The sequence below is a fragment of the Melanotaenia boesemani genome, chromosome 4, assembly GCF_017639745.1.
Source record: "Melanotaenia boesemani isolate fMelBoe1 chromosome 4, fMelBoe1.pri, whole genome shotgun sequence".
Lineage (NCBI taxonomy): Eukaryota > Metazoa > Chordata > Actinopteri > Atheriniformes > Melanotaeniidae > Melanotaenia > Melanotaenia boesemani.
In genome coordinates, this window is record NC_055685.1 from 17,966,568 (window position 1) to 17,979,268 (window position 12,701).

General features: G+C 39.2%; 1 protein-coding gene across 10 annotated transcripts in view; it reads right to left on the reverse strand.

The window, feature by feature from the left end:
• gab1 (GRB2-associated binding protein 1) overlaps nucleotides 1-12,701 on the reverse strand; it is a 54,375-nt gene that overhangs the window by 13,124 nt on the left and 28,550 nt on the right. For 7 of the 10 annotated variants that reach the window (XR_006009973.1, XM_041982336.1, XM_041982335.1 and 4 more), the window contains 5 exons: nucleotides 6,900-7,028; nucleotides 6,304-6,469; nucleotides 1,735-1,963; nucleotides 1,469-1,561; nucleotides 319-1,004 (listed from right to left, as the gene is read on the reverse strand). Coding sequence is in view for 9 of the 10 variants with exons in the window: in XM_041982336.1 (XP_041838270.1) it covers nucleotides 319-1,004; nucleotides 1,469-1,561; nucleotides 1,735-1,963; nucleotides 6,304-6,469; nucleotides 6,900-7,028 (1,303 nt within the window). In the remaining variant the exon portion in view is untranslated. Of the gene's footprint in view, nucleotides 1-318; nucleotides 1,005-1,468; nucleotides 1,562-1,734; nucleotides 1,964-6,303; nucleotides 6,470-6,899; nucleotides 7,029-10,139; nucleotides 10,391-12,701 lie in introns of those variants that run through there. The other 3 variants (XM_041982339.1, XM_041982337.1, XM_041982340.1) reach the window with 2 other exon arrangements.

The following is a 12,701-nucleotide window of genomic DNA, read 5'->3' on the forward strand; positions in this document are numbered from 1 at the left end:
CTTGATAAAATGAATGATGGGCATGAGTTATTGTCAAAGGCAGATTATCTTCTTCTAATTTTGTTAGATTTTAGTGTTAATATCATCTCATCTGGGAATATATTTTAACACATTTAGTTTTCTTTTGTTGGTTTTTCACAGATTGGATGGCACACTGCTCCTCCTCGAGGTAATAACAGCAGAGTAAAATGTGACAGATTTGACAAGTGGGTTGTGATGTAGAAAAATGTGCAAACGCGAACACATGGCTATAGCATCTAGAGGAAATATCCATCAAAATCAAGAGTAAGGGGCACCAAGGAAAAAAGTAACACAAACCTTTTCGGAGCCGGGAACAGTCAACAGTGCCGATAGTGTTGCTGCGTAAAGCTTTACTCCCAGCACTAGTTGGTACACAGTAGTTTCCATCCGTCTCTGAGGCTGAGCGAGGCACACAATAGGTGTCCGTAGGTGAGCGCTCAGCAGGAGGGGGTGGGAGCCCTGAGGTGGATCCCAGTGAAGGTTTGGGCGGCCTGGGAGGAGGCACTACATCTCCCCCACCCTCTGAGCCTCCAACCCCTGTTGATGATGACAATGTGCGAGGCACCTGGTAAGTACAGTTTGCACCAGGTGTGGGTGGGATGTCGTAACTGATGGAAAAATTGCGCATCTGTGTCTCCACTGAGTGCTTCCTTGAAGGTGTGTTGAAGACATAAAGGTCAGAGGCATCCCCGCTGTCTGGATGAGCCGGGGGGGAGGAGGCAGACTTAGGGAGCAGCACAGTGTCCTGGGAGTAGCTGCGGGGGAGTTGATAGAGGCCACCATCATTTGAGAGTAAGGCACCACGTGAAGGAGGGGAGTCGTAAAAAGAAGGAGCAGAAGCTGGACTCGGATGCTGTGGGAAGAAGCCATTGTGTGAAGTGTGTTTTGCTGAGGAAGCGGAAGGTGTAGGCGTGCGGTGAGACGGGAGGTTGTCGTTCAGGTCTGTCTCTGACGAGGTAGACTTCGAGCATTCGGCATGGGCTCTGAGAACATAATATGCACCAAAGATGAAGACTCAGATTAAAGCATGTTGATTCAGTGATGCTAAGAATTCCACACAGTCACAGTAAAACATGCCTTTACAATACTGTTAAAAAAGTTACGCTTATTAATACAAACTTATATTAAGGCTTCTCATTAGTAAAAATCATTCATTATTAGCATTACTTGTAAACTAAGTTTCAAGTTTTCAACACATGCAGGCAAAAACAAAATCAGTTTAGTATGATGCTAAGAAAATCCTAGTTTTTTTTCCAATACACAGGGAGGATTATTTGCAAAAATTATAATACAGCAGTAATATCTATTTGTTTTAATCGTTTTTAGTCATAATAATCTACAGTAGAGTTTTGTATGAAGCATTTGTGTTTTTCTGTTGGTTTGCCTTCTACACAAGTCTAGAACTCCACACCAGCAGACAGCTCCAACCAAAAAGCTGGCAACTCACAAACTACTCTGTGGAGGAAGAGTCTTGCTCTCACACTCCTCAAGGAGTAAATACTCCTGGTCCCCCTCCAGTGGAGACTGACACTCCCCTGAGCTACATTGCACCATACAGTAGAGACAAGGACAAGGTAAGAGTAATAGTAAAGTTGAAACATACAAAAAAAAAAAAAAAAAAAAAAGAAATGGTCTGGAAACAGTGCAGATAAGTGCTAAAATGATCAACACCACAGCACTGTGAATTAAGCAAATTAATATTATTAATCTCACCTGTTAGGTTCAGGCTTTTTGCTCTCACAGTTGGCAAGCCACAGGTAATCCTGGGGCTCCTCTGAGCTGGACTGAGAATCCAGGTGTCGCACACTAACTGGCTGGTATGGAGGTGGCACACTGGACAGCAACGATGCTGCTGGACCAACAATATTGCCCAGAGCTGGGTGTGGGGGGGTATCTACCACAAGACCCCCGGTGGCTGACTGATGAGCGGCTTTTGCTGCATCTGGACAAGGAAAATGAGAGAGGTGGGGTTAACTCCTGTCAAAGCTTTATGTTCTAAATGTCACCTAGTTAAGTAAATGTCTGTGTGTGACATTGATCCTAATGGTGTGTTCACTGTTTTAAGAGGTGAAACATAAAGATTTTTTTTAGACAATGAATTAACTATCACTTTCATAAACAGGAGTAAAATCTTTAACTTCCAGAAGAAAAACCACAAGTCATTTTTCTCGAACAATAACAGAATAAATAAATTTTGTGAGAGTAGAGACTAAACTGGTCAGAAAACTCAAATGCCATAAAGATTTGTTGGATGATAAGACAGTGATTGCTAAACGTGGCTTTCAGGGGAGAAAAAAGTACCTCGGATTAAATGTGAGCTAATATTAGCAAATATTAAATATTTTAAATCATATGTTTTTGTGGGCTATTATTAGCATAATCTTGGACAATAACAGTAGAAATTTACACACAAGTCATGTGATGGTATATGTAATGCGCACACCAGCACAGACAACAGTGCCACATCCACCCACAAATGCTAACATGTTTTCAGCATCCAAGTTCACATCCATGAGTGAGGATACAGGCCTGCTATTTCAATGCCACCTGCTATAAAAATCTGCTCAGCTAATTTAAACCCACAGTTCTAAATGAACCCAAAGACAATCAAGACGGCTGAGGGACCAAATGATGCTGTGGGCCTGTAAAGCCCACTGACACTGTATAGGTTATCTAGCTGACTTATGATATTAGGCACAAAATAAACAGTAAGCTGTCTTACAAATGCCAACTCTGGCAGAGAAAACTTAAGATTCAAACTGTTACCTAGCAACCCGATTTTCAATGCACTACTTAAGTCTTCAAGTACATTTTGACCAGAAATACATCAATCTTTACATCTCTGTAATCTCTGAACTTGAGAGGCTAATGTGAAGAATGTTGGCTTGTTCTGATAAAACTGCAGCTCAAGGACAAATCTCATATCTATCTGTTTCCCTGTGCTTTGTATACTGAAAATAAACCTGCAAGTCAGCGGCTAACACCTTCACCATTGATCCAACAAGCTAAAGGAACATAGCACTTCTCTCTTGGATAAAAACCCCAAATAGAAATAAATTCTTTTCAAATATGACGCATTGTCCAGCATGAGCTGGTGAACAGTGGTGCAAACAGACGGCTTCAAACACCAGCAACACAAGCCGTTATTCTCATCAGTCAGTTCATCCCAGCATAAACAGATAACCCAACTAAGAGCTATATTCATACATATTAACCCTTAATATTGTTTTTCCTGGGTTGTTTTTTTTTTTTTGGTACCTTCCCACACCTTTTCTCAGACATAATTTCACCAAGGTCTCTGTTTTGTCACAAGGTGAGTTATAAAAATTTCAGAGTCCTTTTCAAACCTTTGTGCTTAAACTAACTGCCGCACTGGAGTGAGTTATGACAGCTGATGAAGTGGGTAGAGTGGGGTGGCTTAAAAACTGACAAGAACAGGCAGAGTAAGAGAGGGCACTGGGACAGACAATCCCATCAGTGAAGGTTTGCTCAGTAAACTCGCACAAATAGACCTGCTGGAGTACGAGTAGGTCTAAACACGAGGACTCACACTTTAGCAAATATAACCATTAATACAACACCTCTGGTGCCCCCAACATTTACAAAATTATCTATAACTTCCACTGGTAAGGCATAATTAATGTGCTTTCAAGTACTAGATTACTCACAGTAATGTACCCTAATACAACCAATAAAATAGCAGTTTTATTGCAACTACTGTCTCAAAAGCCCAATTAACTTGTCAAGTTGTTGCTTTCAGTTGTGTTTAGAGTTAATCAATACCTGATTCAGCAGAGGTGATTTTAAAGTTGCTGAGATTTACATCCTGTTTATTAAACATATATGCAAGTTACATGTATGTAACTTAATAGCCAAAAAAGACTAAATATTAGTCCGCTTTGTTCCAGCCATCTATTCATGGTAGTCAGACTGACGGATTTTAGGTCAGTGTCGACTGATCCCCCCCCCAAGGCTAGCAACCTGGGGGAAACACTGCAGTCCCCAAGGTTCCTTAACAGAAATGGCTTTGATATCCCCGTCTCATTTTTCCTATTTTGTTGGTATGTATGGGTACTGCTGCACTTTGAAACTCTGTTTTGATCTCACTGAATAGAAACACAAACCCCTTTTGTTACTATTCGCTGCTTAAAATAAGGAAAAACTGAGAATGTCTATTATTTTAAGTGATATTGTACTCAGACCTCATCCAGAAAAAGAAATCTTTAGAGTACAAGAGCTGTTCCTCTCTTCTCTGATGGCATAACATTATTTGCTTTTTTCTTGTTAAAACTTTAGTGTTGATTTACAGTGGGAAAGGGAAAATCCCCACTGAGTGTATTAAACTATACCTCCTACACCGTTTTTGAGAGCCTCCATTCTTCCAGCCCTCATAATGTTCTTTTCTCCAATATCTCCTCAGCAATGAAGCACTCTACATGTAGTGTGGCCACACAAAACAAATGAGGGGGAGTTGGGTCTTGCATGCAGACGAGGTGCAAGCAGAAAGAGAGCCAAGGACATTATTTAATAGTAAGAGCTCAGGAGGCCCATCTGCTAGAATATGTCTTTATACCTAGTTTCTCCTTGAAAAATCTTACTGTTAGCAGGCAAGGTTTTAAAAGCCAGTTCCCATAATTCTGTTTGAGAGAAACCATAAACGCTGATATCAGGGTTGCCCTGTAACACTAGCTATGTAAAAAGAACTGTGGAGGCACAGTTGCAAAGATGACCTTGCAGCAGCATAATAAGTGACGCACTTGCCAAGTATAAAAATGACCTTCTTCTCCCAAAAGGTATCTTCATGAACTAGTGCAATTTCTTAACCTCAACAAAGAGGAGAAATTAAAGAAGACTGGGAGCTGAGTGCAAATGTAAGGTGTGATTAGGTTGAAAGATGACGAGAGTGAGAATGAGAAACAAGATTATATAAATAAGAGCAAGTGAAAACCAGATAAGAGACTAGGAGCAATAGAAGGACAGTGAGACCTACAGACACACAATGCTTTGATTATTCAGTACTGGGAGCAAGTGTAACATGAGCCTCAATGCAACACATGGATCAACACATGGATCATTAGACCATGGCTGAGAACTATGCTAAAGAGAGGCCTTCTGGCACATTCAGCTGATTTTTAAAACTACTGCAGAAGGAGCAATGCAGACATTTGGAAAAGCACAACAGCAACATAAGACACTGAACAAAGATGTTGTTCTAATGCAGTGGTTCCTAAACTGGGAGGCAGGCTCAGAGTTATGACAGGTGGGGCGAAGCAAGGCTAAACACAGTTGATAGGTTTTGCACAGCTAGCAAAACATGGACAAATTTGAGGAAGCACCCATGGGCAAACTATGATGAATCAACAACAGAGATTTCAGGTACCAAAACAAGAACAACAAAATATGATGAGGTATATCTTGACCTAGACTTGACCAGGTAAAAAAGTTTGGGAACCACTGTTCTAATGTCTAAGCTTTTATTGTTTTATTGTGGCAATTCAGTATACTTGTTTATGGATGGTGATGAAATACACCCTTAAAAAAAAGCTAACTGGAAATTCATTGCCAGTTTACAAGTCTTACAGTTATGTCTAGGAACTGGAGATTCATTCATTAATTTTCTACACCGCTTATTTGTGGGGCATCACGGGGAAGCTGGAGCTTATCCTAGCAATTAGCAGGCCAGAGGCAGGGTACACCATGGACAGGTTGCCAGTGTAATCAGACAAACAACCACTCACGCTCACACTCACTTTTTGGCGAGAATTTAGAGTGACCCCTTAACCTAACATGCATGTCATTGGATGGTGGAAGGAAGCCGGAGTGTCCGGAGAGAACCCATGTATACACGAGGAGAACATGCCAATTCCACACAGAAATGCCAATATTCTAACCCCTCGCAAGCCGAGATGTGAATAAGCAACCTTCTTGCTGTGAGGCCGTGGTGCCGTTCATTTCACTTTTTGCAAACTAAAAGAAAAATAAGTTAACTTGCATATGAGTTGGGCATATTAGTGGACAAATTATACAGGATGCGCCTTACAGGAAGAGGGCCAGAATATGAAGTAATGTTAGCTTTAATGACTTAATCTTTAATAAAACAACTGATGTTATTAATATATCTTAGTTAACATGACATCAGCCAACAACAAAATTATATAGCCTATCCTGATCTTAGTGAAGAGTTCTCAGAAGTGCAGTTGCCGTTTGGGACACAAATAAAAGTTGTGAATGTTAATTTAAAACACTATATTGTTGATGTGATGCCAAGTATTTAATAATTACCATCATCAGTGGGATTAAAACCACAGATATCGCAGATGTGGCGAACCCACTTATTCATCTCGTCTTCAGTGTCAGCCACCAGGTAGAAGACACGGTCGATAGTCTTGATGTCGAATATGAAGCTGTGCTCCAATTCTTTCTTGTTGAATGCCAGCCCAGCGTCCACCTAAAGTGACAAATCATGTACCTACATTACCTTATTATGGCAAGTAAAGGAAAGAAAAGGGACTAAATATCTAGTCAGTCAAAAATAAAAAAATGAAGTAACAGTGAACTGGTAGTAGAGCTGAAAATAATATTTATGAAATGGTCAATAAAATAACTATTTTTTAAGTTTATTGCCATTTCAGAGATATCAAGTAAGACTCCCAACATGACAACAGCCTCTTAAGTGCAGTTTATCTAAAATATTGAGTGATGCTAAACTGAAGATTGTAGACATGAATGCAAAAAGTGCTTGCTTTGTGAGAGTCAATTTTTATCAATGCAAAACACCACAAATCTATTGTTAGACACAAACTGTTAGTGTAGATTTCAATTATTTATTCAGAAACTTAGACCTTAGGTTCTTCTGTTTGGAGTCTGGCCAACTATACCTGCTCACACAAGTTGAGATCAATCACACGAATGGGCTTCTTGGTATGGTCATTCTTGTAGTACTCCAACACGTCTGGGTCGCCTGTCAGACGGCCACTGCGAAGAACAAACCACCGCTTCTTCCATGCCTGCAAGGTGAGCACAGAAATGAGGCCAAAAGTTATGTGTATGCTCTCACAATGAATGCTTGATTCCAAGATGACCACAGCTTGACCAACGTTGTATTTTTATCAGTTTAGCCAACGTGTCCTAGCATAGCTTGTGTCTCTGTGTGCATTTCCCACCAGCTGCACTGCCCTCACTAAAGAATATTGAGAGCCAGAGGGAAGAGGCCCGCAACCAGAAGTATGTGTCTGGGATATCCAGAACAAAAGCCACATAGTTTGGTCTAGCACCCTGACAGACATGACTAACCAAATCTATGAAGAGAAACAGGCAATTAAGTCTTCTCTTAAGTAAAAAAAAGATATAAGCAGTATAGATCTGCAGATTTACACCATATTTAAAGTATTTAGTAAACATTTGCGCAATACACCCCTATTCCTAGACAATGAGCAGCCCCATATATGCTTCATTATCTGCACAATTTCAACTGGCATTTTTATTTTCTAAAGGATTATTGTTAGAAAAATCGTAATGCAAGTCCCTTTTACAAAGTTACTTCCAATACTTGTTTAGTTAAGTTCATTTGCAATATTATGAGCTATTGTTAAAAGACAAAAAGGTTATTAAGGCTTCTCTTCAGGTCTTAAGAATACATAGTCTGATTTTGGCAATACACCAATTCCTATTAATTGTTTTATACAGAAACAATGTTCAGTAGGAATTAACTTATACGCAAACTCAAGGAACATCAGGAATGTTTGACGTTACTGACTCGTGGTGGTTGGGCTGAAAATTTTGACTCATGGCTCAAGATAACCTCTCCACAAAATACTAGTAAGACTTGTTTCAGAAGGAAGAGAGAAGTCTGTAATGAGATAGGGGATTTATCTTAATTTTTTTTACTTCCTTCTACCACTTAAGAGTAAGAATGGGCTAGCATTTATTGATATTCTGTACAGGATTTATAGCCTGAAATGTGACACACAAGCACCAAATGGAAAAGTTAAATTGAATGACAGAAACCTTTGGAGTGATGTTGCATTTATAGAGGAAAGTCATAAATGCAACTCATAACAAAACACCAACACTGAGATCAGAGAGATCAAAAAACATACCAAAAGAGTGCAATGAATGCAACTGAAAGCTTTGTTGTTATCTCTGTGTTAGATTTTGACCGTATCAACAATGCTGTCATGTTTCGGTTGCTTTTCCTTCCACAGGGTGCCCTTTGTTAATGGGCCAAGCCCAACACAGAGACCGCGAAAAGCTTTCAACCTTTCCTCTTCACAAACAGGATGAAGACACCAGCAGAGTTACAAAGCTTTGGATTTTAAATGTGAACACACAAACAGAAGATTCCCATCACACACTGAAATGCAGCACGTTTTTATACTCTCTAGCTTAACAGGCCTGTATTGTATAATCACAAACACACCCACATACTTCAAATAAGGCTTAAATTTATTAAAGCTACATCCTTTGAGGCAGGCCCACTTCAATATCAAATTTAACTGTAAAAAAGCTGAATTGATGTGCAAAAACAACACTGGTGGTCAGAGTTGTGTTGGTTGGACAAAGGCAGTGGGTGTGGAGAGGGAACCCCTCTCTCTCCTCCATATGACAAAGCGATCTTGGGTCATGTTACCCTGTGGGGAACAGAAGGACCAAAAGCTTGGGTTACAGTGAGGCCAGGCCCGCCCAGGGTGAGAGTGTTGACAACTGGGACAGTTGTGCATGCTCAAGACAGAGGCGAATAAGAACTGATCAACAAAACAGTTTTGCCGTCATAGAGCACATTTCCTTTAGAGATTCAGGGAAAAAAAACATTAAACCACAAAGAAAATTGTGTAGATCATAATAAACTCATATGAAATACATTTTAGAATTTACTATACATGCATACATACATGTATATATATATATGTATATATATATATATATATATATATATATATATATATATATATATATATATATACACACACACACACACACACACACACACACATACATATCTGCACCCACTGTTTCTTCACTGCCACATTAACATGGTTACAGGCTGTTGTGGTTCTAGGATGACAAGCTGTGTAGTAGCTTTACCATTTTTCCTCCATCTGTGGGCCTTTACACAGTTTTCCTAATGCATAATTACACACACTTTCAGTGTTTTCACAACTGATTTGCAGCATCCATTGAACATTTGATATGACCAAATAACACTTTCAGTAATGAGAGAAAATGCAAGCAATAACCTAGGGTAGATAGAAGAATAATTAGCTAACTTCCCTGATGGTCACCGCCTCACGTAGCTAAAAGGTACAAAGGGAGCTACTTTCACTTGATGGAGGAGGTGTGTGTATGGATACATAAACAACGTTTAAATGCACACAAGTCACCAGGAAAAGAAGCATAAATTACAATAAGTCAAATGACACAATAACATATTTGTGTGCACTCCAATAGCTTATTTAAAATCTAGTATTGGCCAGTAATCAGATTTCTCTCCTACATCCAACAAAGCAGCATTGGAAATATAAACAACACAATTATAAGCGCATGTGGACTGTTCAAGTGGGATAACAGGCACAGCATTGCTTTTTTTTTTCTTTTTTTTACAAACTATATAGGGGTCTGCATATAAAACATCTAACTCTCAGCAGAGACAATTGAACTATATGGATACATATACTTAAATTTGTATTAATTTTGGCTGAACTTCCAATTTACTGATGTTGGACCTAAATCAATTTGAAATAAACTAACAAATGAGTGTTTTTATTGTAAGACATCTGTTATGCATTCCTGCTCATGACGTGTACAAGCTATGAAATGCCAGGTTCCTCTAGGAGGAAAATTATTTCTCTTTACTATGACGCAATTAAATAAGTTAACTGTTTACATGACCCAAAAACAACAGAGAATGAATGACCTGCAAGCCTACATTTTCATTGGAAATGTTGGATCAAATTTACTACCCAAAAATACTTTAAGGAAAACATTACATTTCATGAAAATTATACAAAAATCTTACAAAGGGAAAAAAGGTGATTAGAAACCTGACTGTGCCAACATGGCTCAGTAGTCTGCAGTGACAGAATAACACACAAACACTGAGCAGTTGCACAGTTACATACCTCCTGTCACTGCTCATGCAGGTTATGATGAGGTCTCTAGTCCTGCTTTTTCTTTTGTATATTCCATTGTAGCCAGTGTTGAGCTGCATCAGCTACCAAATCCAGATTGGTCTAAACCAGACAGCAGTGCTTAGAAACTGCAGCATACATAACATATCCTTTCCAGTAATACTCATACATCATTAAATTCTAAACTACTCAACTCGCAGAGGACTTTTCAGCTTGTAGGAGTCTAGTGTTCACCACCCCAGGACTGGGAATGGGACAGCATGGGACGATACTTGTCTAGGATGGGGAGGGCGCCCCTGGCAAAGCAGCTGTGCCTGCCAACCCCTCTTATTTTTCTCCCCCACCCCTCTTTTCTGTAACCATGTCTTCTGATAGGATGAGACACAGGAAGACACACTCTTCTATTTGCCCACCCAGGTCCTACAGCCTAAAAAGGGGCAGACAGAGAGGGCTTTGAGGGGCTCACTAAGATGATGACAGAGGAAGGGGGCGGTGGGAGACTTGAGAGAAGATGCCAATTGAGTGGAGTCATGCTGTTGTCAGAGACCTCCTGACCCAAGAATACTGGAGCATGACAAAGTTAAAGGTGAAGCAGAGATGCACGTATAATGCAAAAGAGGAAGAAAATATGTAAAAGGCACAATCCAGTGTAGCTCCAAAGAAAAAAAGATAAAGGGCTGTTGTATCTTCTTCTGGGTCCTGTTGATTAAATTTCATGGAAATTTAAAAAAGCACAGCAAGTGTTACTGTTTTACTTAGTTGTGTAATATTTCAGTCATATGAAAAAATAATTATATCCTTGTTTTATATATTTTGGTCCCAAATATTGCTTCTGATTACTTAGGCCAGTAGTCCAACTGCAGTGGGCTATGTTAAACAGCCCACAATCATCGATTCCCCATCTGATGAGCTTAACAGGACTATCTGGAAAATGTTAACTATAAGAGAAACTGATTGTGAGAGATGAGTATGAGAGGAATCTACATGCTACAGTGACTCAGTTCACTAGTGGCTCCTCTCACTGTCAAAGTGACAAGCCTACATATGTTCAATTAAACAGTTATTTAACTAAGTAGTAAAGAAATCTTCCTGCTGTTTATCATTTGAAAAATGTCACCACAGCACATAAGCCCTCCAACAGCCATGGAGAAACCCTGGCCTCTATAGTAAACAAGCTAGAGTCAGAGGGTAGAAAAGGCTTATAAACAACCTCTGCAAACAGTAACTTTTGGTGAATTTTTGTGGTATTGCTTCTTTTCCAACTCTAAGCCAATAAAATAATGTCAGTTGTGAATGATAATTCAAACAGTTTGTTTTAGACACTAGCCAACCTAAATAGGTACCTAAATTGCCTACTACAACTCCTTGGCCTTTTCTTGTGCAATGGGTGTGTCTGAATTCCTTTCTAGCTTAAGAACATAAAATAAGGCAAAAGGACTGATGTACTGCTAGTTAACATGATGTGCAAAATCTATTTAAGAGAAATCAAATTTGATATACTTCATAAGTCTAAATATGTGAAACCAGTAAAACATCCAACTCCACTCAAGCTCCACCATTTCTACTTTAACTGCCCTAAAAGGCTAATTGTATTTAATGGTTTAGATGGCTTAATGCATCATAAGTGCACTAATGCCAATACAGTTATCACAGGCTGTTAAGCTGCACACTTCAACTCATCTTCAATGTCTCGGCGCTAAATGATAGCGAGATGGCTTTTTTTCTGGCAAAGTTCTAGGATTAGATTCAACCACCTTGTCAGGACACACATAGGTGTACTGTCTCTTTAACACTTCTGTTAGACATTACTTTTATTTTTATTTCAGCAGCTCTATGTGCTTTCGTCAGCCTTAGTACAGGCACAATATTGTAAATACTGCTCAGGGTCTCACTCACAGATCACTATTACTGTAAAACACAAAAGATTTGATGTTATAAATTAACACAAAACATGAGCAAAGACAACTTGTTAAAACACTCCCCTCTAATTTTGTGTTAGGGAAGAACAGTGGACTACAATGGGACAGTCTAACCCTTAACTAAAAGTTACCAACAATTTGGACAGCAAACAACCTACATGACTTGTCCATGAATGCTTAGACCCAGATAAACATAACTAAAGTTTATAAGAAATCTGCTGCAACATGCAGTCTGTGAATAAGTCTGGGGGGGAGAAGCTGTATGTATCTATCTTGGCAAATGATGGATTTTTTTTAACAGAATGACAGAAACAACAAGTTAGGAAAGACTAAACAAACAAAAGGCTTGCAATACAGTCTGAAGCAAATAATCTAACTGCAATGTAAGAGGTCACCATCACGTCTGATTAAGCACTTTAGTGCTTTTACATAAATCACAGCCATCTTACAAAGTCTGAAATAGTAATGGCTACACAACACTTTCAACAGCATAAGTCTTTACTATTATATTTATGTTAGTAGTTAAAGTTACAGTAGAGGCGGCTCTTAATTTTTTCAATGACCTGCTTCAGAGGAATCAGAATAATCTTGTCATTAAATAAATGAGTATTTGGAGGTTCGAGTTTTGTTGCAA